Source organism: Anolis sagrei, chromosome 2, assembly GCF_037176765.1.
Source record: "Anolis sagrei isolate rAnoSag1 chromosome 2, rAnoSag1.mat, whole genome shotgun sequence".
NCBI classification, from domain to species: Eukaryota; Metazoa; Chordata; class Lepidosauria; order Squamata; family Dactyloidae; genus Anolis; species Anolis sagrei.
In genome coordinates, this window is record NC_090022.1 from 84,226,744 (window position 1) to 84,253,513 (window position 26,770).

Consider the following 26,770-nt stretch of genomic DNA (forward strand, 5'->3'; position numbering starts at 1 on the left):
CAGAACATGCATGAATTACTACTGGGAGGGGAAAGAGGAAACATACCATTATGTGAAGATGGAACAAGTGATTTATATATTTGGATAAATGCTCATGATTGTGAAGAGACTGTTCAGTACAACAAACAAAACCTTCTGAGAGTAGCTTTATGCAATACAATTTATTGAGTATATGCTGCATACCATTCTGTATGAAAGGTGGATAAGGCATAGCAGTTAAAAACAAAAAAACAAAAACAACAACTACGAAGTATATATGTATAAGAAAAGCTGGCTCTTAATCAGAAGCATTGGCACACCCTACAGTCGTGGCAGGCAGAATATTGCTTCATTCACATACAGTCCCTAAAGCAACGTACCTCGGGAGCAAGGACAAACGTTTGCATGAACCTCCGCATGGGCTGTGTGTTATTAGACAGCTCGCCCATGACCTGTACAACAACACCATCATTAAGTGTGGCATGAGCATCCACGTGCCGGATTTTTGTACGGCAATCCTTAAAGTTCAGTGATAATACTTTCTTGTGGATATCCTATTTAAAAAAAACATGACTTAAGTAAAAGGGTTTAAGAAACATGAATGAGATGTAACAGGCACAGTCAAGCAAATAATAAAACATTTAGAAAATCAGTTCCAGAGGGTTGACACTTTTAACTTTAGGTTAAGCCAAACTTTTTCAACTTGAAATGACTTTACGACTGCCCTGATATTCATAAATTAAGACACTACCTATCCACACCACCTTGCTTTAAAATGTATCATTTATAAAATCCACCCTTTGATAAGTACACAAGACTCAGTGATAGGTACACAAGACTGAAAAAAATGCTCAAGAACTAATCTAACACTGAAACTGTTGCCCAGCTACTTAGAACATTTCACAATGGATGGTTGGCACAAACATTTGATACCTCTTCCCCACTCCATTCTCAAAATCGATCAGTTGATGCAAATAATTCTTACAGACATTTACATTGTATCTTATTGCTATGACAGAGTCAAGCAAGCAGTGATATCATAGCTCCATACCGCTTGTCCATGGACTGCATCTGCTGGTTTTCCATTTGAATCCAGGCCACCATGGACATAGGAAGAATTCTTTCCATAAAACCTGTGAAGAGGACCATCTATATTAATCATAGTTGCTTTATCTGTATTAATGAAAAGTCTGTGACTCATGTTTTTGCAACTGTTCACTGGCAAACAAATGTCCTTTAAAGTGCATAAAATTCTGGTACGCCAACTGGTTCTAAATGCTGTAACACTAACTAATTATCAGGTCATCATAGGTAACCAGAAATTTTCTTCAAACCACCACATTTTAACAAAACCCTTAATTAGCCAATCATTCCACACAGGAAGCCTCCTGCTGTTTTGCAAAAGAGATCTGACATTTGTATTGTTTTTGTGTAATTCAAGAGGCAATAAATGAAGAAAATGATTTAGTCAGCAAATTGCCTTTGGAAGGAACATTCCTGTCTTTCGATTCTCCTAGTCCAAAGGTTGAGTCACGGGGAAGATGCTAATGACTTCTGCTAAAGATTCCTTAAAAGAAACTTATATGAAAACTACATTTGTATAGAATTGAAAAGCACACAGAAATATGGATTTTATTTTTAAAATATTTTAACATACATAAACAATTATGTCTCTTTGGTTTAAATTTAAATCATAAAGCCTGCAAAATTTTATTTCATATTAAACGAAATAGAAACACAAGACATTACAAAAGATGCAGATCATGGCCTGCCAAGCCTTAATTGGCCCAAACTAGCTTTTCCTTTCTCTTCAGCAAATCTGAATGTGGAGGAAAGGCTATGGTGAAATATTTTTATGACCTGAAACTTCATTATGTTAATTTAAAATAAATTTACATTCAAGTTAAAAGATATCATTCTTGTTTGGGTAGAGTATTGTTTTTAATTCACAATATCTGAGTTAATTCTTACCCTGTGGGTTTTTTTTTTGGGGGGGGGGATTCTCTCCATAAAGTGTTTGTAATTTATCAATAGTTATTTGCTTTTTAAAAGAGGGTAGGCTATTAATAAGGGAAGACAAAACACAAAGAAAACTTGGAAACATATGGCAAGCAACATAACCCACAAACACTGCAAGCTTCTATTTATGCTGCGTATTATTAACTTTTTTTAGTTGATACCAAGAATGAAAAAAGCCAAATAAAAAGGAGGACTTTACCTGTGCAGGTAGTCTGGTGCCTGATTCAGCAGAGTATAATACTGCCTCACAAACTCCCGCCCAACCAGCAGGGGACTTGGCTTCTCCATCACCATTTCTTTGGTCAACTGAAAACTAAAGACACAAAATTTCAGGAAAATGTAAACACCTATGGAGATTTAGACAAACTAATTTCCTCATGCAGCAGTCATTTGACTGAATGCATTTTTTAACATTGTCAGCTTTCCAATGATGGAGGAAGAACACAAACTACACTATAAACATGTGTTCTATGTTCAAGCACAGTTTTACAAAACTGGTGACAAGCAAATAATGAAATCCTCTGGGAGAATGTAAGTGGTTATTTATGGCAACACTAAGCCCTGTTTACCGTGTATGAGATCAGTTGCCAACTTGAATATCTGCATCAAAATAAGAGGTGAACATGACCCCTAGATCATTTGTACAGTTAATCATCAATGAGTTCTTTGCCCCCATTTCCCAACCATTTCCTAATGGTCTCCTAAATAAGACACAGAGCTTGGGGAAGAGCCTGTGAAGATTCAGCATGAGATCTGAGCAACCTCTGCCTACTGGAAAACCCCTAGATGCTATGAAAAATGCTACTATTCTCTAAGCCCTAAAGAAAAGAAAACATGGGGAGAAAGGATCATCTCATTTTGTTCTACATACAGTAAGAACAAAAGACAGAGGAAATCCTTCTCACCATTCCTTCTCTACAGGCTTTTTCTTCTTTTAAAGCTCAGAACAACACAAGGCTTCTCTCTGCTTCATGTGGGCTGACTAATCCTTCCTTTAAATATCTCCTCTCCCCTCATCTCATCTTGTGACCACACACATAGTGGTCCAAATGCCTAAAACGTTTTTAACAAAAGAGAGAGAGAGACAGGGCTCATGAAACAGTCAAAGTCTGATATACCTTCTGAGTACCATCTTTTCTTCACGTGTCCATTCAGAAAACTATTGTGCTTGTGCTTGTTATCTATGCAAGCTGTTTAAAAGGTCTTTTTGTACAGATAACTAGACTTCTCACTCCCATCTAAATGAACTGCTCAGAGTCAATTCTACCAACAGTCCCCCAGCATGTCAGAATTTAACGTTTCAGCACAGCAACATATTACAGTATATTTTTTATTTACAAAGTACTGATCCCACTCACAAGTCAAAAAAGGCTCCCAGAAAAATTTACAAAATTTGTGGTAGGATTGTTCTTCACCAAAAGCTGATAGTTTTGGGACCCCCCCAAAAAAAACCCACATAAAACAGTGTTGTAGGAGGATGGATAATCATCATCATCATCATCTTTATTTATACCCCACCACCACCTCCCCGAAGAGGACTCGGGGTGGCTAACATGAGGCCAAGCCCAAAGATACAATACAGCAAAATAAAGTGCAAAATACAACAAAAAAAACTGCATCACAATAAAATACATACAGTGGCAAAATGAAGTAAACAAAGCAAAATAACAATGGGCAAAACTCATGATGAGGTAGGAGTAGAAAGTGTATTTGAGATGAGCCCAAAAAAGGACGAACAGTATGGTTGGGCTTTCAATTTAGGATGGGGGAAAGTGCATCAATAAGGACAACACTGTAGATGGATCAGACAGAAATGGGATGAATGGTCGCTCTCCAAAGGCACAACGGAAGAGCCAGGATACTGGATAGCAATTAAATTCAATGCATGTAATCATTATAACGGCACTATAATGCTAATAATATGCCACCTCTGGACCCAAATGTAACAGAGAACTGTCTGTGGCTAAAGCAGAGGCAGTTGGAACTGTAGCGAAGAGCATACAACAATTTATGGGCCCAGGTTATTTATTTATCGTGTCATCCGCAACCAGAACATTGTATTACATTTATAACAGAACAAAACAAACAAACAGATTTAAAAAAACACAAATTTTGCGAACTTGGTAGCTGATTAAATGTCCTTTGACCAGTATCTGGCCACTTGGAGTGCCTCTGGTGTTGCCGCAAGAAAGTCCTCCCCACTGTGCATGTGGCAGGGCTCAGGTTGCATTGCAGCAGGTGGTTAGTGGTTTGCTCTTCTCCACACTCGCATGTCATGGATTCAATTTTGTAGCCCCATTTCTTAAGATTGGTTCTGCATCTCATGGTGCCAGAGCGCAGTCTGTTCAGGGCCTTCCAAGTCGCCCAGTCTTCTGTGTGCCCAGGGGGGAGTCTCTCATCTGGTATCACCCACGGATTGAGGTGCTGGGTTTGAGCCTGCCACTTTTGAACTCTCGCTTGCTGAGGTGTTTTAGCGAGTGTCTCTGTAGACCTAAGAAAACTATTTCTTGATTTAAGTCGTTGACGTGCTGGTTGATACCCAAACAAGGGATGAGCTGCAGATGTCTCTGCCTTGGTCCTTTCACTATTGGCTGCAACTTCCCGGTGGATGTCAGGTGGTGCAATACCGGCTAAGCAGTGTAATTTCTCCAGTGGTGTAGGGCGCAGACACCCTGTGACAATGCGGCATGTCTCATTAAGAGCCACATCCACTGTTTTAGTGTGGTGAGATGTGTTCCACACTGGGCATGCGTACTCAGCAGCAGAGTAGCATAGCGCAAGGGCAGATGTCTTCACTGTATCTGGTTGTGATCCCCAGGTTATGCCAGTCAGCTTTCGTATGATATTGTTTCTAGCACCCACTTTTTGTTTGATGTTCAGGCAGTGCTTCTTGTAGGCCAGATAACGGTCCAGAGTGACTCCCAGGTATTTGGGTGCGCTGCAATGCTCCAGTGGGATTCCTTCCCAGGTAATCCTCAGAGCTCGGGATGTTTGTCTGTTCTTAATGGGCCCAGGTAAGATAAAGGGTTGCTGCTATTGCCTCTTCCTTCTCTCATGCCCTCAAACATAAAGTTGAACTAGCAACACTATTTTAAACTTTACCTTTATGCCAACAACGAACACAAGGGAAAACTAGCTTCCGTGTACTGACCCTTCCTGCAATCTCTAAAAAATACAGGAACATCAAACATAACCAGGGTTTCCAAGAGTTCAAATAGATTTATTATTATTTATTTCAAACATTTGTATCCCGCCCTTCTCAACCCCCAGAGGGGGACTCAGGGCGGCTTACAACCGGCAGCAATTCAATGCCCCCACATATAAAACATAGTAAAACACAACAATTACATAATAAATCAAAACATTAAATCCATTTAAAATACTATTAACTGTTAGCCATATCTAAAACTGAATTATGTGACCAACGACACAGTCCAAAGCCTGTCCATAGTCCAGATCCAACAGTTCACTCACTATAAGCCAAAATAATATGGTGAACATGTTGTGAATGCTGCTCAATTGCTCTAGTGCAGTGGTTCTTAACCTGTGGGTCTCCAGGTGCTTTGGCCTACAACTCCCAGAAATCCCAGCCAGTTTACCAGCTGTCAGGATTTCTGGGAGAAGGACAAAACATCTGCGGGGGGGGGGGGGGGGTGGAGATCATGCAAAAAAAAAAAACCACACCATAATGTCAAGGAAGATCCACATTTTCTTGAGCTATTCCCATTTCTGTAGTAACTAAATGGGAGAGATGTATACCACATGCTGGTTCAATTGTTACAATTGCTTCTTATTGTGAAAAGTAAAAATTCTATGAAATGATCTTACAGCAACTTAAGAAACTGAGAAAAAGGAGTTGGTAGCATAACATCTGCAGACTACATCTACTTTTATAGACAGTCCTTTCTCTGTTAGTCTCTAAAGTGCTAGAATACCCATTCACATGCTGATATTCCTAACACAGTTTTGTCTTTGAAGTAAACACACTGTAGGTTTGCAGCTGTAGCCATGCAGAGCCCTTCTCATCTTCATCAGTGCAGCAGCCACAGGGTATGTGTGCGTGTGTGACTGCAATCCCATGGATTTAATGGGATTTTCTTAAGGAATGTTTAGACGTAGTTTAGCCACTTCCTTCCACTTAAATAAAGCCTACAGTATTTGTTGGCCATCTCCATCAACTTACCTTCCTAGATCAGACATGATCTGATGTCTTTGGGGTATTTAGTTCCTGAGCACAGACAAGAGAGACAGATATACTAAATATGCATTAAAAACAGGGATTCAATATCAAGGTTTTGGATTTTAGAGGTGCCTCAGCTAAGTGAATACAGGATCAGAATCAGATTGAGGTAAACTACTGGCACAGTTGCCACTGTTTCTACTGCAGAAATGGAAGGAGAAAAAAGGGAATCTCACCTGTATTTGTTTCAATTTTTTTATATGATCCCAACACTTGTGGTAAGCACTCTTAAAAAGCATAAAGTACCATATTTTTACTCAATTACAATGCTAAAACTGAGGATCTGAATCACACACCTAAACCTGTCTACTTTGCTGGGCAAAATATTCCAGCTGGGGACATAGGATGGAGCATTATATTAAATTTGTGTGGGGGGCTGGGGTTCGTGTCAGGAGTGACTTGAGAAACTGCAAGTTGTTTCTGGTATGAGAGAATTGGCCGCCTGCAAGTTTGTTATTGTTGTTGTTGTTGTTGTTATTATTAAGTGAATACAGAATTTAACAAGTATGAAATATATCCAATAAATTCCAAACAATTCCAAACTATCAATTATGTAAAAAGTCTCTTCACAAGATAAACTGTGTGATGATATATACATCATACTAAAATGCAATGAAAATTAATCCTGCATCTTCCAAAAACAACCAAGAGACACTTCTATATGGTGCTGAAGAGTCAGAGTTGCCATCCAGTCGAAATATTAAATTTAGAACTGCACTGAGTGTCCCAAATAAACCATAAGCATGTATGTAATCCTTCAAAATGAATCCATAGCTGTTTTTAATGGAAATAAATTACCCTAATACAATGGTATACAATGATGGGATAGGACAATACACAGGACACAAAAGTGATATATAAATTCCAAGCTGAATCAAATATTAGCATTTTTTACAAAAGCGCAGTCTCAATTTTGTTATATATACTGTGGAAATATTTTTTGCAACTGCTACATATTTTTCAAAAGTTGGCAAAGCATGAATAAGAACTTTTTGTATTATCCTGACTTCAGTGAATTTGAAGTCAGATTTAATTCTATGTAAGCATACCCAAGGTTGTACCCTAGATGTGCAAAGTGTACAAGCATTTTGTTCTTCAGTACATGAGAAACAGGCTTCTTTAGAAATGACAACTGTCCAAGCTTAAAGGTATCAGCTCATAGAAACAACATCCTAAGAGCAAAAATATCATCCATTGAAGTTGGCAAATTAAAGCATTCTCCCATACAAAAATTTATAGTGTGATTTTAAAAATGGCTTCCACTCACAGAATATGAGTAATACTTTCATAAAGACAGTTTGCTAGTGCCAAAATTATGTACCATCTACTCAAAAGAGAAAACTACAAATGGCAGTGGGGCAAAATTGAGATAAGAACAAAAGCAAATATTTGAGAAAGAAAACTTACAAAGTCTTCTTACTGCCCATGAAATGTAGCCTGAAGGGGGAATGTGACATACCTGAATCCTGAACAGACCGCAGTCCAGATGGCAATACTTTATAGCAAATCTAGAAATACGTAATATTCTTGACACATAGAAAGACTGCTCTTATTTAATCTCCTTTATGAAATGGAAATATTATAACAAGCAAAGATTAATCATGTTGGAAATGATATGTTTGACGTAATTTCTAGGGGAAGCTGCATTTCACTTGTCTCCTCCGAACTAAGGTCTTTATACTTGTGCTAAATGAAAGATACTGGTTGAAGAAATGAATGCAATTTTTATTTGCAACCATTTGCCTTAGAACACAGAATTAAGACATTTCTTAACATGGCAAACTTGATTGACAAAACATTATTATTAGAGTTTACCAATCACTCTAACCATCTATCTTTTAAGGATTTAACTGTGTTTTACTTCAATTTGAACTTCAATCTTAAACTCATTTACTCAGAAGTAAGACCCCCCCCCAAACCTAGTTAGAATTACCTCTGAAAATAGGATTGGACTCTTTCTATCTACGCCAGAAGCCTAAAAAACTATCATAATGCTAGAAATGTTTCCAGTTTCCTCCAGTGTAAAAAATTCACAAAGCTGTTGCTTAATAACTAACACTGAGGCTTGTGATCTGGATATTTAAAATGTTACTTGAGAGTTAGATTGATTTCTCAACATCTGAAGGAGAGAAGTATTGGAGGTCTGAGTCGGGGCTGGCGGGAGACTGAGGTAATGTAGCCAGAAAACAGTACAGCAAGCTGAAAGAGTAGCAGGAGATGCAAAGCAAAAACAGTCCAGAGTCAAATAGAAAAACACTTAAAAGAGCGTGAAAGAGATACAAGAGATGTTCCAAGCTGCTGGTAGCGGCGGGGGGAAAAAAGGAACTGGCATTTATACTGTATAGGGAGAGTCCGCAGGGCTACTGCCAAAATATTACAATCTAAGACAGTGGTTCTCAACCTGGGGTCCACAGATGTTTTTGGCCTTCAACTCCCAGAAATCCTAAAAGCTGGTAAACTGGCTGGGATTTCTGGGAGTTGTAGGCCAAAAACATCTGCGGACCCCAGGTTGAGAACCACTGATCTGAAAGGTTTCAAACAGCCGCACATGTGCAGAAGACCCATATGTGTGACTTCATAACTATGAAAATTTGAGGGGGGCAAGATATATTCTCTGTGAAACTTTGCAGAAAAACAGGGGAGGAAAGATTCAGTACAGTTTTCTTTCTTTTTATATATTGCAAAACAATATATTACAATATATTACAAAATTTCTGAAAATTATCCGCTTTCATCTAAACTTAAATCCAACAGTTATATGATCTTCAGGCCAGAATAACTGAAAAGTGCTGCAGGTACTTTACTGCTTTACTTATATCCCTTTGTAACCCTGATACCTCTGTCCTCTGCAGATAATGAGTAATCAATCTAACACTCAAGTAAAAGTGTTAATTAGGCGTCTGGGAGAAAACAAAGCAATTATGCAACATCAAGTGCAGTTCCTGTTTGATATTTATACTTTACGCTATTTTTTATTCAAGAAGGTCCACAAAGGAATACTTGAAGAACAAGGAAGATATTGAGCTTCATCTGCAATCACAAAAGGGGCACTGAACCCAGCTAGCTACCTGGAGGAAGTGAAAGAGCACTATATATCTCTACAAGATACCTGATTGCCCTTGTGTTGTTTCAAACACATCCTCCCAGAACAACTTTTCACATGATGGGAGGGGTATATAGACCAAGGTTTCACTTATCCTCCTTTCTTCAAGCACAGATCTTTGGAAATAATTCTATTCATAAGTAATCTGGATCGAACTCATTAGAATTTATTTCCACTAAACAAAACACTATAAAACTGGCAATCCCCACAGAAGGACTAGAACCACACACCCAATACATATCACTCCCAAATACAATAGATAGGCCCTAGCTTTAGTTGCTATGCAACTGGTTTAACAGACATTGAAACCCAACTGCGTACTATCAATCACTAGGTAGAAACATAGAAATATGTTCAAGAAGATTGAAATTTAAACAAATACAAAATATAAATTCAATAGCATTCAAGATAAGTTTTCTAAATTGTACCATGTCAACCTTATTTTCCTAAAGACAATGTCACAAGCTGGCACACAACTTTCCTTTCGCAAATCTTATCTCATTTAGAACTTTGTTTTCTTACTTTTAGAGAAAAAAATTACTGCAAATTTGCAGATATCATACAGCTAACACGAACATAATTTAAATTATAAGTTCTCTACTTTTGCTTTTAAAGACAATGAAAAATACTACGGATATCAAGCAGCACCTGTTAACTGAGATTCTTGATTAACAGCAATAACCATTTCACCTTCAACAACAAGGCATTTATAAGCATTAGCACAGGTCCAAAATTAAGGAATTCAAACACAAAGAAAAGCTTTGTGGTGCCACTTAACATGCAACCCTATACAAGCCTATCCAGAAGTAGGTCACACTGAGTACAGTGGGACTTAATACCAGGTAAGTGAGAAAAGGACTACAGTCTTTGTAGTTTTTATTACTTGGTAATTATTCATTTAAGCAAAATTAAACGTTGTAATATATGTATATACAAGTATATACATAGAGAGGGAGAACTCCCTGAAGAGAAACAAAATGTTTTATATATGTAGCAATTTACTGCCCAAGCATACTCCTCTGTACTGTACATACTTCATCTATCCTCGTATGTTTACTTCAGTGAAGTATACCACAGATCCTCTTTTTAAAAGGGGAGGGAAAGTAGTAAAACTAATATTAAACACAATTTTTAAAATAGCTACTAGAGATAGCCAGACATTTCTAGAAATTTAATCTGCTTCTTAACAAGCCAAAGCAACGAACATCCCATTTCTCCTAAACATGAGAACTGGGAGAAGGGCTGTGGGTAGCCATGCAACTGCCAGGACAATCTTAACCTGTCTCCACATCATCAAAATTTTAAAGATGCATAGCTGTTCATCTCTTTTAAGCTGATGAAAGAGCAAAAGCAAGGATTTGTTAGAATTGTTAAGAGAAATACAGCATGATGGAATAGAAAGGTTTAGCAGAAGTAGTCATATTACTTCCAGCTTAATTTAGGCAAGGGTAGTTAATATGTTTCAACTCCTGACCCTTGATCTTGCTTCGGGTAGATGGTAGGTGTATATGGCAGAAAGCCAACCTTTTCTGGCATGGGACATTTTTAAACACTAAATGTGATGTTCTGGAATCTATACTGAAATGTCCATTTGCACAACTCACCCAGAGATACTAACAGTTTGCCATCACAAAGGTCCTTCATGGACTCCTGCTTATGAAGATTGGTAAAGAACAAACCATTAGTTAGAGTAGCAGGGAAAGTAAAACCTATCTTGTGCAAAACCTGCATAAGATATCCCTTTGCTGAACTTGGTGGTGTTATCCGTTAAGGATATCCATTAAGGATATTCTGATACAATGTATGAATCCGCTTTTCAGCCTGTCAAACTGGAACCAATATAAATGAATCCAAGTAATGTCCTGAAGATACAAGGTAATGATGATGATAATAATAACAACAACAACAACAACAACAACTTTATTCTTGTACCCCGGCTCCATCTCTCGGAAGGGACTCAGGGTGACTTACATATGGCGCAACGTGCTGAGACGAAGCATAAAATAAACACACAGAACAATACAATAAAGTAAAAACTGTAGCATATAAAAAACAACTATTTAAAACTCATAACAACACCCAGTGACCTATGGTGACAACTCAACCTGTGTTATAGCAAATGCAGTGTGCATTTGGGCCCAACTCAACATACTTGTTCAAGAAAGAAGTTGAAGTAACTATTTAGGGCTGTGCAACACTGTTTAGCATGATATATGATAGAAATGTCTGGTTCTTATTTACACTACAGCGGGCCCTCAGTATTCAGTGGTGTTTAGTTTCAGGACCCCTTCATCACCATAGATATAAAAATCTGTGACTGCTCCATTATATACAACAGCATAATAAATGGTTTCTCTTATATAAAATAGCAAAAATGTTTTTTGTAATTATTAAAAATATTTTCAAGTTATGGATATTTGAATCCTGGGTAAATAATCTGTAGATATTGGGGTCAATTGTTTTGTCTTTCACTTCCATTCTTAATATAACATCTTAAATTGAAAAATGAAAGGGCTTTTCAGACCAAAAAAAAAAACCTACACTCTTTGAATATTTATTCCTCTATCAAGTTCTTGCTTGAAGCTCCTATCTTGTATGAAGAATCATCTTCTGCAGCTAGAAGGCTTTTTACAGCAATGGAGGCTCTAATTCTATATGGCACTACATTCACATTCTCACTGTTAAGGAAAGATTTGTCTTGACCTTCTTCATGACTTTATTTTTCTAGCAGACTTTCGAACCGATTAGCAGGCATTATAAGGTATAGTGAGGAACTTGAAGAAGTCATTCATTTTAAATCTGTTTGTATTATTAGTTTTAATCATCTTAATCTGATGGCAAGATGGTTGAAGCATGTTTAATATGTTAGTTTTACTCTCAAAGTTTCTAAAACCAAGGTTGCTTTAAAAAAACTACTACCAAGGAATAAAAAGACGGTAAAAATACAGCAACTCAACATACAATGACACTTGGCTCAAACCAAATGAATATTTAGCAATAATGTTTTCCCCCAGCTTAATGCACCTTCATTCCATCAGCTGTATAATTATTTTGAGATACAAAACCAAAACATACGGTTTCAGCAGATGGTATTTCATCACCCTCCAACCAAGCCAACATGCCCATGTCATTCTCAGCAATCATAATAATTCACTAGCATGCTTCTTTATACCTCACACCCCTAAACCTAACTTCTTCCTCAAGAAGAAAGCTTACAAACATACAATTGTAAGAAAACTATCTACAGGAAAACAATACATGTAATAAATGGGCACAAGGCCTCATATTTCTGGTTTAACAAATTTTTTCTTGTCTACATTGACTTGACTTTATCACAAGTCCTCGATATAGAAGTGATAAGAAAGAAAGTTTCATCCAGCTGGTACAGACACAAAAATCTTAATATTATCTGCAACATTAACTTGGCTAGGAGAGCCTTGCACCCACAGTTCCATCCCACCTCACATGCTACATCCAGAGTCTGTTCACCAGGACAGCTACATTATATTTTAACTGAGAAACTAGCTTAATCTGTTAGTAACATGCATGATTGGGAAACATTCGCTCAATACATTACAAATCCTGGAAATGAAACCAGCATGTGTCTTGGGAAATGTTCTAAATCGCACTATATTATTATTACGTTTATTTACATCCTACTTTTTCTCTCCATAAGGAGACTCAAAGCAGCAAGCATTAAAAGAATTACAATATAATTTAAAATATACAAAAATACAAATATTAAAACAGTATTAAACATCACTAGTATTATAACAATTCACATTAAATCCATAAAAATATAAAACCACAGCAGCCCCTGACATGATCTTAAAAGCCTTTTTCTTTAAAAGCCTCTCTGAATAAAAAGAATAACATTTTAGACATTTGCCCAAATTTCTAAATTTAATCCAGAATGGTGAGACTGAATGACTGGCTCATGAAAAGCTACCTGCTTCACAAATGGAACAGGAAAAAATGTCTCAACAGCATTAAGCCAACATTCAATCAGCACTGCTCTGTATGAAAGAACTATTACATAATGTGATCTATTCTACTTTGAAAATCTCATTTTCACACCTAACATTTCATCTCTATAGTCTCATCCACACCGACCATTAAATACAGATCAAACCTAGCTTCAAACTGTAGTAGCAAGATAACAAATGCTGACTAAATAATTGAAATGTAATGCATAAAATTATTTTCATGCTATGTGTATAAAATGTATAAGAAACAAAAGAATTTTGTGTTTAGATTTGCATCTCATCTTCAAATGATCTCATTATGTATGCCAATATAGGCATTCCACAATAAGAAATTAAACCCCAAACACCTCTGGTGTCAAGCATTTTGGATAAGGGATGCTCAGCCTGTATTAGAAGATATTTTTTTGACACACACTTTCCCACACGAATGTACTTTCAACTTAACTATTGAGATTTTCTCATGTGGAGCAGGATGCAAATTCTGTATTTTAATAAATAAGAAATATATCTATCAGTTTGTATTCCTATGGCCTCCAGGAAGTCATGATGGGACCACGGGATATTATGCCTATCTCCATCCATGACTGAAGAAGTCTGCTCTGGGTATCATGCTTAGTGGCAGACATGTCTGCGTTCAAGTGTGCATTCAACTGGTATGGGAGCCTCCTAGGACTAGAGTTCACAACAGAGCATCTCCAAACTGTTCTCACTCTAAATAATCTGGATAGCTATGCAAGCAGTACCCGAGCTGGAAATGCTGCTGATAACAGTGAATGGCAAAACAGTTGTACATTAATGTTCCAACCTGTTAGGTATTAAACATACCTGGTTAGATGTAGCTGGGACATTACTCTCTCACACACAACTTTACCCAACAAGGATACATTGTGCTATGGCAGGTGAGATCTAGGGGACAGGGTGGTGGTGTTGTAGTGGCCTATCAGAACACTTTCTAGAATGCAATCTGGGAGTTAAGCGTGCTTATTAGATGTACTGTCACCCTGCTGCTTCACAGTTTCCCTTCCAGAGGTAGCTGGGTAGTTTCATCAGTAGTGTTTAGAGTTCCTGCAACTCCCAATGCTGGGGAACTTCAGCATCCATGCTGAGGCAACTCTGGGAATGGTTCAGAATTGTAGGTCTGCCATAACAAACATAGGTCTGTCCCAAGTGGTAGAAGGAGTCTCTCATTCTTTTGTATACCCTCTAAGCCCATGCTTGCATAACACGAGGCCCACAGAGCGCCACTGCTTGCCACCACCTCAGCTCTATGCTTCCGCCACACGTGTCTTCTTCCATCTCCTCACCACTGATGCCTCCACTTCCGATGGCAGCAAGCAGCACTCATAGAGAAAAAGGGGACCATGCTCTGGGAACTAGCCAGAGGAATTGACTTCCCTTGCTACCCCTGATCCTCACAAAACCCTGGAAATAACACCAGAAGCTGGTGAGATAATACTGCCAACTTCAGGTGAGGCTACCAGGACTCTCCTTCCTTCACCCTGTCTGGTTTGTGTAAGAGAGGGAGGGAGGGGAGGTGAAAGAAAGAAGACAGGGAGGAGGGAAAGGAAAGAGAGAGGGAAGGAAGGGGGCAAAAGAGGGGGGCAAAGGAGGAAGAAAGAAGGGAGAAAGAAAGAGGGTAGGGAGAAAAAGAGAAGGAGGAGGGCAGGGAGCAAGAAAGAGGGGAAGGGATGGAAAGAGGGAGAAAGGGAGAAGGACAGGGAGAAAGGAAGGTAGGAAAAAGAGAGGGAAGCAAGGAGGGAGGGGGGAATAGATGGAAGGAATTCAGAAAGCTCTGAACCCACTGAGTGACTTTAGGTAAGCCACTCTCTCTTGGCCTCAAAGGAAGACAAATCTTAACAAAACTGTGATAGGGCCATCTTAATGTCACCTTAAGGAATGACTTGAAAGCACACACACCAGAATCCTAATTAAACATTAATTATACCTTACTTGGAAAGTGAGGTGCTAAAAACTTATTTGCAGTCCCAAGAGGCTTAGAATTTAATTTTGGCCCCTTACTACTGCCAAGTTGTGCAGACCTGGGATGATAACTTAGGAATGGAGAAGCCTCCTACCCAGGCCTGTAGCCAGGATTTCGTTTCGGTGGGGGGGGGGGGGGGGGATTTTCAGGGGGGCTGAGTTTCGGGGGGGGGGGGCTGAGTCTGAGTGAAAGAGGGTCTACCCTAGCAAACTTTTTGTATCATTACCCCAATACCCCCATGCATATGGGATATATTGAGTATGGTGATCAGATCATGATATGAATAAACATAACAGTTTAAATAATGCACCAGTAAGGACTTTTCACGAACCACCATGAGAACCCCCCCCCCCCCCCCGGCTACATGCCTGCTCCTACCTTTCCATAATCTTGGGTAATTCATTTCTTAGTATGGTTTAGACTTCCTGTTAGTCAAGTGTCTTCTGCACTAAGATGGTCCACCCCAACAGACTTATGGATACAGAAAAATTCCTGATGATTTTTAGTGAGCTTCCTGCTGCCTTGAGTGGCAATCATTTTGAAGCCAGGAGCTGTGGTAGTGCAATGGGCTAACCCCTTGTGCCGGCTGAAGTGCTGACATGAAGGTAGGCGGTTTGAATCTGAGAGACGGGATGGGCTCCCGTCTGTCCGCTCCGGCTTCCCATGTGGGGACATGAGAGAAGCATCCCACAGGATGGTAAAACAGCCAGGCATCCTCTGGGCAACATCTCTGTAGATGGCCAATTATCTCACACCAGGAGAAACTTGCAGTTTCTCAAATAGCTTCTGAAATGATAAAAAAAATCTTGAAGACCTGGTTCATCTCGAGTGTAGCAATTATCAGGGCAGTGGATGTAATTGCTCTCCAAGGGATGAGACCCTGCTCATGAAGCAAAGCTAAACCTCCCTCCTGGTTTTCTAAGGAACTGTTAATAATAATCCCCCTCGACGGACTGTCACCTTGTCGTGGTGAGGGGGCTTGCGTGTTCCGATGAACCTGTGGGCACAACAACTGGAGTCGTGCACTCCCAGGAGTGGCCGCGGGGGAGGTCCCAGACCAAGCACAGTCCGAAGACCCAAAGACCTCAACGGCGGAGCAGGCGGAGGATAACATGGCACATGTTACAACGGCTGCGAAGGCGGAAGAAGGCTGCAACAGACTGAGAAGCCATGGTCATTGTGTTAAACTACATCACCAGTGGAACCTCACTCTGTGAAGACTGTGTGTTGTTCAGTTGTGCACTGACCTCCACACATTAAAAAAACCCACGCACAGGCGTCTTCCAAAGAAAATAAAAACCAAGCAACCAAAGTCCCATGGCGATCAGCGAGTGGCGACGGGGGCAGGACTGTGAAATCTGGAAGCCCCTAGTCACAGACTGGCACATGGGCGGTGGGTACGGACTCAGTCGCTCTACCTCAAGGTCCGAGGCAGTTGAGTAGTTCGGCAGCTGTATCCGCGACTGAGCAGCCCTTTTTAGGACCCACTCTGCTCACCCCACACGGGGAGGGGGCTAGAAAAGGTGCCCTAAACATAGTCTGCCTCACTTATCCCTGACTGGACTGCCGCGTCCAGTGGGGTCACCACCCTGCGGCCAAAAAAGGAAAATGAACTTCGGTACGTGGAACGTACGGACTCTGATGGACAACAGTGACAGTGAACGCCCCGAACGCAGAACTGCCATCATCGCAAGGGAGCTGGGACGCTTCAACATCGACATAGCAGCCCTTCAGGAGACCCGGAGAGCAGGAGAGGGACAGCTGAAGGAAGAAAAAGGAGGCTACACCTTCTTCTGGAAGGGTCTGCCCGAAAAAGACCAAAGAATGCACGGAGTTGGCTTTGCCATCAGGAATGATCTGGTGAAACATCTGTCCGAAGCACCCACTGGCATCAACGAACGACTCTCAACCCTCCGAATCGATCTTGCCAAAAACCAACGGGCAACCATCATAAGTGCCTATGCACCAACACTAGATGCTGACGAAGACATCAAGGAGAAATTCTACTGTCAGCTGGACACCGTCCTATCGGGGATACCTAAGGAGGACAAAATCATTCTCCTGGGGGACTTCAATGCAAGAGTCGGGCGAGACTTCGACCTGTGGCCAGGGACCATCGGAAAAGACGGGGTTGGAAACAGCAACTCGAATGGCATCCTGCTTCTCACCAAATGTGCGGAGCACAACCTTGTCATCACCAACACGCTCTTCCGCCAGAAAAACAAGTTCAAGACATCATGGAAGCACCCCCGGTCAAAGCACTGGCACCTCTTAGACTATGTAATCACACGTGCCAGAGACCGGCGTGACGTACTCCTCACAAGAGCCATGACAGGTGCTGACGACTGCTGGACCGACCACAGGCTAATCCGATCCACGATGGCTATCAAGATCGCCCCCAAGCGCAGACTCCAAGGAAGAAAGACAAGGCGCAAAATGAACACCCAAGCCCTTCAGGAGCCCTCCAGGCGAGCCCATCTCCAAACAGCACTCAAGGACCATCTACCCACAGTACACCCCGAAAATGTTGAGGAACATTGGAACAAACTGAAGACCTCCATCATCCAAGCCTGCGAAGAATCTATTGGATACCAAGCCAAGAAACATCAAGACTGGTTTGACGAAAATGACATCGAGATCCAACAGCTAATCGGCAAGAAAAGGAAAGCCTTCCAAACATGGCAGAGAGACATCAACTGTGCTGCTAAGAAAAAGATCTACGCCAGTGCAAAAGCTGAGGTCCAAAGAAGGACAAGAGAACTCAAGAACATCTGGTGGACAAAGAAGGCTGAAGAAATCCAACACCTGGCAGATACCCATAATGCTCAAGGATTTTTCAAAGCCACAAAGGTCATCTATGGGCCAAGAAACCATGGCATACAGCCTCTACGCTCATCAGACGGAACCAAACTCCTGAAGGACCAAAACGCAATTGCACTACGTTGGAAAGAACACTACCAAAGCCTCCTAAACCGCAGCTCCAGTGTGGCCGAAGAGGTCCTCTCACAAATCCCGCAACAACAAACCAGGGATGAGCTTGCAGCACTGCCTAGTTTGGAAGAAGTCAGCAATGCCATCAGCCAACAAAAGAACAACAAAGCCAGCGGACCGGATGGGATCCCTGCTGAAATCTTTAAAGAGGGAGGACCTGCGCTGACACACCAACTCCACCAGCTCATAGAAAAAGTGTGGGTGACCGAGAAAATCCCAGCAGACTTCAAGGATGCCACCATCATCACCCTCTTCAAAAAAGGGGAAAGAACAGACTGCGGAAACTATCGAGGTATCTCCCTTCTAACCTCTGCTGGGAAAATCCTCGCAAGAATCCTTGCAAACCGCCTTCTGCCCCTCTCAGAAGACACCCTCCCAGAATCCCAGAACGGCTTCCGCCCCTCCAGAGGAACTGTGGACATGATCTTCACTGCACGACAGCTCCAAGAAAAATGCAGGGAACAAAACCAACCTCTGTACATGGCATTCATCGACCTTGCAAAGGCATTCGACACAGTGAATCGCAGCGCTCTCTGGACCATCCTCCAAAAAATCGGGTGCCCAAGCAAATTTGTGAACATCCTGCGGCTCCTCCATGATGACATGATGGCAACAGTCTTGGACAGCAATGGCTCCCAAAGTGACCCATTTAAGGTGGAATCGGGTGTCAAACAGGGATGTGTTATTGCCCCAACTTTATTCTCCATCTTCATCGCAATGATACTTCACCTTGTTGATGGGAAGCTTCCCACCGGAGTGGAAATCATCTATCGGACAGACGGCAAGCTATTTAACCTCAGCAGACTGAAAGCCAAAACCAAGGTCACAACAACATCTGTTATAGAACTCCAGTATGCTGATGACAATGTCGTCTGTGCGCATTCAGAAGAAGATCTACAAGCCACTCTCAACACCTTTGCAGAAGCATACACAAAGCTTGGCCTGTCACTGAACATCGAGAAAACCAAAGTGCTGTTCCAGCAGTCACCAGCCATCCCCTCTCCAATGCCAGAGATACAGCTTAATGGTGTAACATTAGAAAATGTCGACCATTTCCGCTACCTTGGCAGCCACCTCTCCACCAAAGTCAACATCGACGCCGAAATACAACACCGCCTGAGCTCTGCAAGTGCAGCATTTTCCCGAATGAAGCAGAGAGTGTTTGAGGACCGGGACATCCGTAGGGATACTAAGGTGCTTGTCTATAAAGCTATTGTCCTCCCAACCCTGCTATATGCCTGTGAGACATGGACTGTCTACAGACGTCACATGCAGCTCCTGGAACGATTCCATCAGCGCTGCCTCCGGAAAATCCTGCAAATCTCCTGGGAAGACAAGCGGACAAACGTCAGCGTGCTGGAGGAAGCAAAGACCACCAGCATTGAAGCGATGGTCCTCCAACATCAACTCCGCTGGACAGGCCACGTTGTCCGGATGCCTGACCACCGTCTCCCAAAGCAGTTGCTCTACTCCGAACTCAAGAACGGAAAACGGAATGTTGGTGGACAGGAAAAGAGATTTAAAGATGGGCTCAAAGCCAACCTTAAAAACTCTGGCATAGACACTGAGAACTGGGAAGCCCTGGCCCTTGAGCGCTCCAGCTGGAGGTCAGCTGTGACCAGCAGTGCTGCAGAATTCGAGGAGGCACGAGTGGAGGGTGAAAGAGAGAAACGTACCAGGAGGAAGGCGCGTCAAGCCAACCCCGACCGGGACCGCCTTCCACCTGGAAACCAATGCCCTCACTGCGGAAGAAGATGCAGAGCAAGAATAGGGCTCCACAGCCACATGCGGACCCACAAGGAAACCCATGATGGAAGACCATCTTACTCGTCCAACGAGGGATCGCCTAAGTAAGTAAGTAAGTAATAATAATACAAAAGAAATGGAAACTACACTTACACTGACATAAAACTCAGAACAAGTCAAAGTCAGGCAGCTAAATTCTATCTAAAGGCCTATGTTGAGGCAATAAGGATGTCAAATAAGACTTCTTTTGTTGCTGTTACCATTCCATTCACAGAACTGTCCCACAGAATTGTTTCAAGCTATCAACGATCTGTTACAATATGGCCCAAAGAAAAATGTAAGGCACTCAAAAACCCACTGTGAAACATTTGCTCACCAATCACTTATAAAATCATTCATTTTGACCTGGTTGCTAGAGTCAATACCGGCTCAATTAACATAACCTTGATCTCTTACTTGTCCAGTGTTGATTTTTACTTTTCAATTTGTGAAGCACAAGGATGTACACAGGACCCTTGGAGAAACAAGACCCTTGGAGAGATCCAGCATATTCTTTTTTAAAAAATTATTGCCATCTGGCAGACCACACAAGGTGACAAAGACAAGGACAAACAGACTGAAGGATAGCTTTTATCCTAGAGCTGTGACTATGCTGGACTCTGTGGTTTCGCACTGATGTGGCATTGGGAGCTGTGGTGGTGTGGTGGGGTAAGTGTGTGTTGTTTTGTGATGGCCCTTAGAATAGCTATTCTATTCTATGGGCCATCGGAAATAATACCAGATTCTTGTCCTTCCTGGATAATTAAACAGGCCATAGAGGGTTGGCTGAGTGAGTATGGGGATGCCTCTTGGCATCAAGGCAGGGTCCTAACAGGCCTGTAGGACTGTGGCAAAGACTTTCCCTGGATCCTCCTGTACTCAATAACTGTAGGTCAGTTTCCAACCTGTCGTATTGAGTATGGTAATGAACATGTGGTGGTTTTTCAGCTGTTGGGAGTTTCTGACATAGGTAAATTATCACTCATTTTGATTACGGGATAGAGATTGCTCTGGTTAACTTGGTGGATAATGTACAATTAATGGAAAAGGAAAAAATGAGGGAGTATGAATCTGTTGGTTCTGTCAGACCTATTGGAGATTTTCACTATCAACCATCATGGGTACCACTTCTTGGGTGCCTTACTGAGATGGGACTTAGATATACTACTGTTCTACCAGGGCTCTATTCTTTCTGGGAGGTGATGCTAGGGGATTCTTGTCTGAAGCCTTGGCCACTACTAGCCTAGAGTTCCTCAGGGTTCGTTCTCTACTCTATTTAACATGTTATCAACAGGAGACTGTCTGGGTTTTTGGGATCAGGTGTCACCATTATGCTGATGATGCCAAGCTTGATTACTCCTTTCTAACACTAAGGAAGCTGTTACATGCAAAACTAGAGTGCATAATCTGTAATAGACTAGATGAGGGAGTACAATTTTAAATTTAATCCAGACAAAACAGAGTTTTACCCAGTCAAATGAAAGACAGATCTGAGAACAAGGATTCAGCCTGTGATAAATGGGATTATATTCCTATTGAAAAGACAGGGTTTTAGTTTGTGGTTTCTCTTGTATTCAGCTATTAACTTGGGAGGCCCAAGTTTGAGCAGTAACCAGAAGTGTTATTAAAGTTACTATTCAGACTGTGACCACTCAGATCTGGCTACAGTAGCCCATTCCTTAGTTACATCCTGTTTGTACTACTATGAGCTGTACATAATGCTGCCTTTGAAAAGTGTGCAGAAACTTCAATTTGTCCAAAGACCTGCAGCCACTTTTAACTGCACTTCAGTTCAACGACCACCAGTCCGTTTCAGGCACAATTTAAAGTACTTGTGACCTATACTGCTTAGTTCCAGGCTATTTAAAGGACCCGTTCTGAGTCTATCAAAGGTCTAAGATTGTACAGAGAAGCTCCACTCTTTGATCGGCACATTTGGTGGGAACATGGCTGCTCAAAGAGTTTGGAACTCCATCCCTAGAGAAGCCAAGATGCCTGCCACCCACCCACCCACCCACCCACCTTCACCCAGGAAGTCAAAACATTTTTATAATGTCAGACTTTTAGAAAATGACTAGGGTAGATGTGTGTTGCATTTTATGCATTTTTTGAATTCCAATGCTTTAAATAAAAATTGTTTGACTGTTTTTAAATAACCGAGTAATACTTTTCTTTACAGTCTCTATATGGTTTTTAATCTTTATCGTTTTAAATATGTTAGCCACTTTCAGTTTTATTATTGGGAGTAAGGTAGAATATAAATTAATAGTGAGGGAGGAGTACTGCAGGACTAATCCAGGAAAGCTCTGCATCCAGTATCTTCATTTCTGGGGCACATGATCAAAATGGATACATAAATGCTGTATTGGCTGGAAATAAGCTGTCATTTTACTTCCTGTTGAAACTAATGGAGGAAAAAGGCAAGAAGAGAGTGAAAATTGCTCTATATATATACACACACACACACACACACACACACAGCTCATTCTGCACTGACATACATCTGGCAGGGGCTGGAAAGTTGTGGCTCCTCTGCCACAGACTGACCCCTGAGCTCTGACCTTTATGGGATTGCTATTACATTATATTTCCACTAATTACATAAGAACTCACTGAGGGAAAGGAAGCCTCAAAAGTTGCAACTGAAAAATACATTATACTGAGCAACTCTGCAGCATCAAAAATTTGAAAGCATACATCTTCTGTACCAAGAGGAAAAATAATTCCAAGCCAATTAATAAATGCCTAATATGACTTTTAATCACTACATTCCACCGTTCTTAAAAATTCAAGATTCACTTAAGTTTGAATTAACCATTCCAAAGGTATTGTTATACTACAATTGTCATATTCTATTAATATGAGCTACTGGGGGAGTGGGAGTCTAAGCTATAGGAATCCCAATACTGGAAAAGTATAGTGCTGTAGAGCTCACTTAAATATGACTTTGTCCAAACAATAATGACAAAAAATGAGTATTTCTAGAGGACTGCTTGACCACATGCAGCTTTGTAGAAAGTGCTCTTTGTTCCTTAACTTTTTTATATTATCCATGTGCTTTTTCAGTTTCTGGGAAGGGAGGAGGTGAGAATTCCAAGTGAAAATAGTCCTATGTAACTCATGAGGTGCTCCTGAATCTACATCATAAGTGAAACTACATCATAAGGGAAAATACACAATTAACCATCTTTATTTTCTTAATTCCTTCTGATCACATACTTTATTTTTATTTTCAATAAATTAATGAGAAACAAGATTGTAGTATTCCCTTTATAAAAACAGAGTTCCAACTATAGGCATTTCTTACTCTGAGAAATGCTAGAAAGTATGGACAGCAAAAATAATATAACTGGTCCAGATGATGTTTATTATAACCCCATCCACTTTGCTTATATGCAAGCAAAAGACAATTCAATCACTGTTAAGGGCTCAATATTAAAACACAATACAAGCCTGTAAAGTGCTTAGAAGAGACAAACAATGCACTATCATGTCAATCTTTAACACTACACTTCTCAAAGAACTTCAATATAATTTAAACATAAGATATCCTCCATTTTAAAGAAATACACACATATATAAAGCTCTTTAACTAAATAGCATGACTCTTCCATCGATGATTGACCACAGCCTTTCACATGACCCTAAAGTAGCAGTTCACAGAATAGGGAACACCTATCTGCAAACTTCAGTAGGTCTGCCTGCAGTTCCTAACCTTGTGCCATGCCTGTGAAAAAAAGAGGATAAAAATAGCACAGACTGGAAGCACTGCCCCTTGCTACAAATACCCTGCAGTAGATTATGATGCTGCCACCTGACACGGTGTAAGTATATATATCTGCGTGTGATGAACACCAATTTCACTACAGATTTTCATGCTCAAACTAACACACACACTGAACAATCTTTCCAAGGGTACTCAAGTGTCCAACTTAGTTAAGGAAAAGATAGAAAATATGTGCATCGACCTCTTATTACTGCTAAGCCTGACCTTGACAAATGTCCTCACTGGTACAGACACGCTTTGGTCTAGTTTTGCGGGGATCTATTCTGTATTTTAAAATACTAACAATCCATCTCTGAAGCAAAAGGGTTTGATTTTCTGCTGGCTATACTGCTAGAACAAAGCCAAGGAAACCCCGACATTGGGTACAATCCGAGGCCAACGAAAGAAAAGAAGCCAACGCTGGACCGCCCAAGGGAAGGGACAAAAGCTTGCCGCTCTCACACAACGAGGCGGCAATGAACCCGCTTTGCGGCCCTGCCTCCTTTGCCAAGGTTTCCTTCCCTCGCCACTATTGTCCTCCGGATTGCAGCGGTTTCTGTTAAGGTGAATGGTTGGAAGGGGGAGGCGAGGCGTCTGTTACACCTCCCCCGATTTCCGCCCCTTTTTAGGAAGCCTTTGGCGGGGCGGTTTCCCCCAAAGGCGCGAGAGGAGCCCACAAGCCAGGCCCTTCCAGGTTTTCAGTCACGATTCGGGCCCTCCGCTATTCAGAGGTCCTCGAGGAGGGGGGGGAAGCACTCGATCTGGGCCAGATTGGGATCCTCAGTCACTCCCGCCACCCCCTTTCCAGAATCCTGAATGGAACTCTCCTCTTGGGCCTCACGAATTCCTGTTAATAGACCTCAGCTCGCTTAGTAACGGCGCGGCTTCAGATACGCAACGCGGCCCGCTCCTTTTTTGGCCGCTCTGCCACCCCTTATCCCGGGCAGAACCTCTTCCCTCGCTGCCGAGGGGGGAAGGGGGAGCATCGCCTCCTCAACGCCAGAGCCAAAGGCCCACTCAATGTGCTCGTCAACCCCCCTCTCCCCCAATGTGTAATGGTTTCGCCCGGCGCCCCCCAGTCAGGAAAGGCCGCGCGGAGCCCGCGTGTCTATGGCGACGGTGACGACAAAGGCGCGCCGCTCGCCGGCTCGTGAAGGACGTGACCCAACGGCTTTCCCCCTCTCGCACCAACCTGCGGGCGAGGCGGAGATGGGCGGCGAGAAGGAGGAGGTTTCACTCCGTGCGAGGCAGACAAGCGGGCGAGCCGAAGGAGACGGGAAGCACCTCACGCAACAGCGTGCTCTACCGCCGGCTAAATATACCTCGCGCGTAACCTAACCCTGTGGCACGCTCGCAACCAGTCAGAAGCCGGCCCTCTCCCCAGCTCGGAAGCTGATAGGCCAGCTGGAGGAAGAAGGGGCAGGCCGCGTTCGGAAAGGCAACTGGATCGACGAATCTGGCTGCGGATAACGTGAAGCCGGTTTCTCTGACAGACAGGTGTTCTAGCCAATAGGTGTGGAGCGCAGACCTATTAAGGCAGAGTCAGGAGTCGACGGATCTGGCAAACACCAATGAGACGACGCTCCCCGCGTTATTAGGAGTGAGAACCCGCGGGGGCGTGGCCACGCTGCCCGCCAAGGATAGGTGCGCTGCACAGTGGGAACCCTAGGAATCGAGGACTGGAAACCCCGTGCGAGGAGAGGCGGGCTGAAGACGAGCGCCGGTCGCCGGGCCCAATTGCCAAAGGTGTTATCCCGTGATTGACAGGAGACGGAGTGGCGTTTCTTAAAGGGAAAGGCGTTGAAAATATTCTGCCGCTTCCGAGCAGCGGGAGAGGCTGCGTGCGCGTCCTCGCCTTGCTCTGGGTAGTCTCTTCAATCACCGAATGAGTGCCTGGAACTCATTATAATCCACATTAATACTATGTCCCATGCTGTGCCATACCATACACTCTGTATTGATTTGGTATTGCATCAAATACAGAAATTTAAAGCAAACTAAGACAGTTTTAACACCTATTGTGCAAACAGCTTTGTGACTCCAGCACGCAATTTTAGTTAAATGGCAGTCAAAAAACTTCTCAACTTAATGAACTTTACTAACAAGCGTCGAATTGCAACAGGCATGCCAAGTTTACACGTTTCTGCTAATCTGATTTTATTTTAATTTTTATTCAAAGAATTATTCCTTCGATTTCTCTTTTGCTGTTTACTCGTGAGTACCACCGTTTGCCTGCGTTCTGGTTAACTGAGAGTGCACTGTATTTGAGAACAAACGAGCCAAGGAGTCCCCTGGATTTGAGTGAACCTTGTATACACTGGACCTTGAGGGGTTTTCTTGTGGCAGCATGCACATATGTTCATGTATGTGCATTCAAGGCACTGGTCGCCTCCCATCACCAAAGATGACCCTGCTTAGCTACCAAGATCTAATGGGATCCAGTGCCTTAGGGTATTTAGGTAACATATGCACATGCCCACCAACATGTCATAGACCAGGGGTCCTCAAACTAAGGCCCGGGGGCTGGATGCGGCCCTTTGTGGTCATTTACCCGGCCCTCACTCAGGGTCAACCTAAGTCTGAAATGACTTGAAAGCACACAACAACAACAACAACAACCCTATTTCATCAGCCAAAAGCAGGCCCACACTTCCCATTGAAATACTAATAAGCTTATATTTATTAAAACTGTTCTTCATTTTATTTATTTATTTATTTATTTATTTCTTGCATTTATTGACCGCCCCTCTCAGCCCGGGGGCGACTCGGGGCGGTGAACAACAACAAAGAAGACAGTGTACAGTGAGTCAAGACGATACAAACCAGACAAATACAACATAACATATACTTATACTAAAAATCCGCTTCGTCAAGTCCTGGGGTCATAGCCGAAATTCGTAGTCCTAATTCATTCCAGTGT

The 26,770-nt window shown here is 41.9% G+C and overlaps 1 protein-coding gene across 2 annotated transcripts in view; it reads right to left on the reverse strand.

Annotated features, from left to right (window-relative positions):
* G3BP1 (G3BP stress granule assembly factor 1) overlaps positions 1–25,185 on the reverse strand; it is a 35,131-nt gene extending 9,946 nt beyond the window's left edge. For both annotated transcript variants that reach the window (XM_060765491.2, XM_060765490.2), the window contains exons 1-4: positions 25,043–25,185; positions 2,198–2,311; positions 1,031–1,112; positions 360–533 (exon numbers count right to left, since the gene is read on the reverse strand). In XM_060765491.2, coding sequence (XP_060621474.2) covers positions 360–533; positions 1,031–1,112; positions 2,198–2,292 — 351 coding nt within the window. In that variant the 5' untranslated portion in view covers positions 2,293–2,311; positions 25,043–25,185. The remainder of the gene's footprint in view (positions 1–359; positions 534–1,030; positions 1,113–2,197; positions 2,312–25,042) is intronic.
* Positions 25,186–26,770: the final 1,585 nt, after the last annotated feature.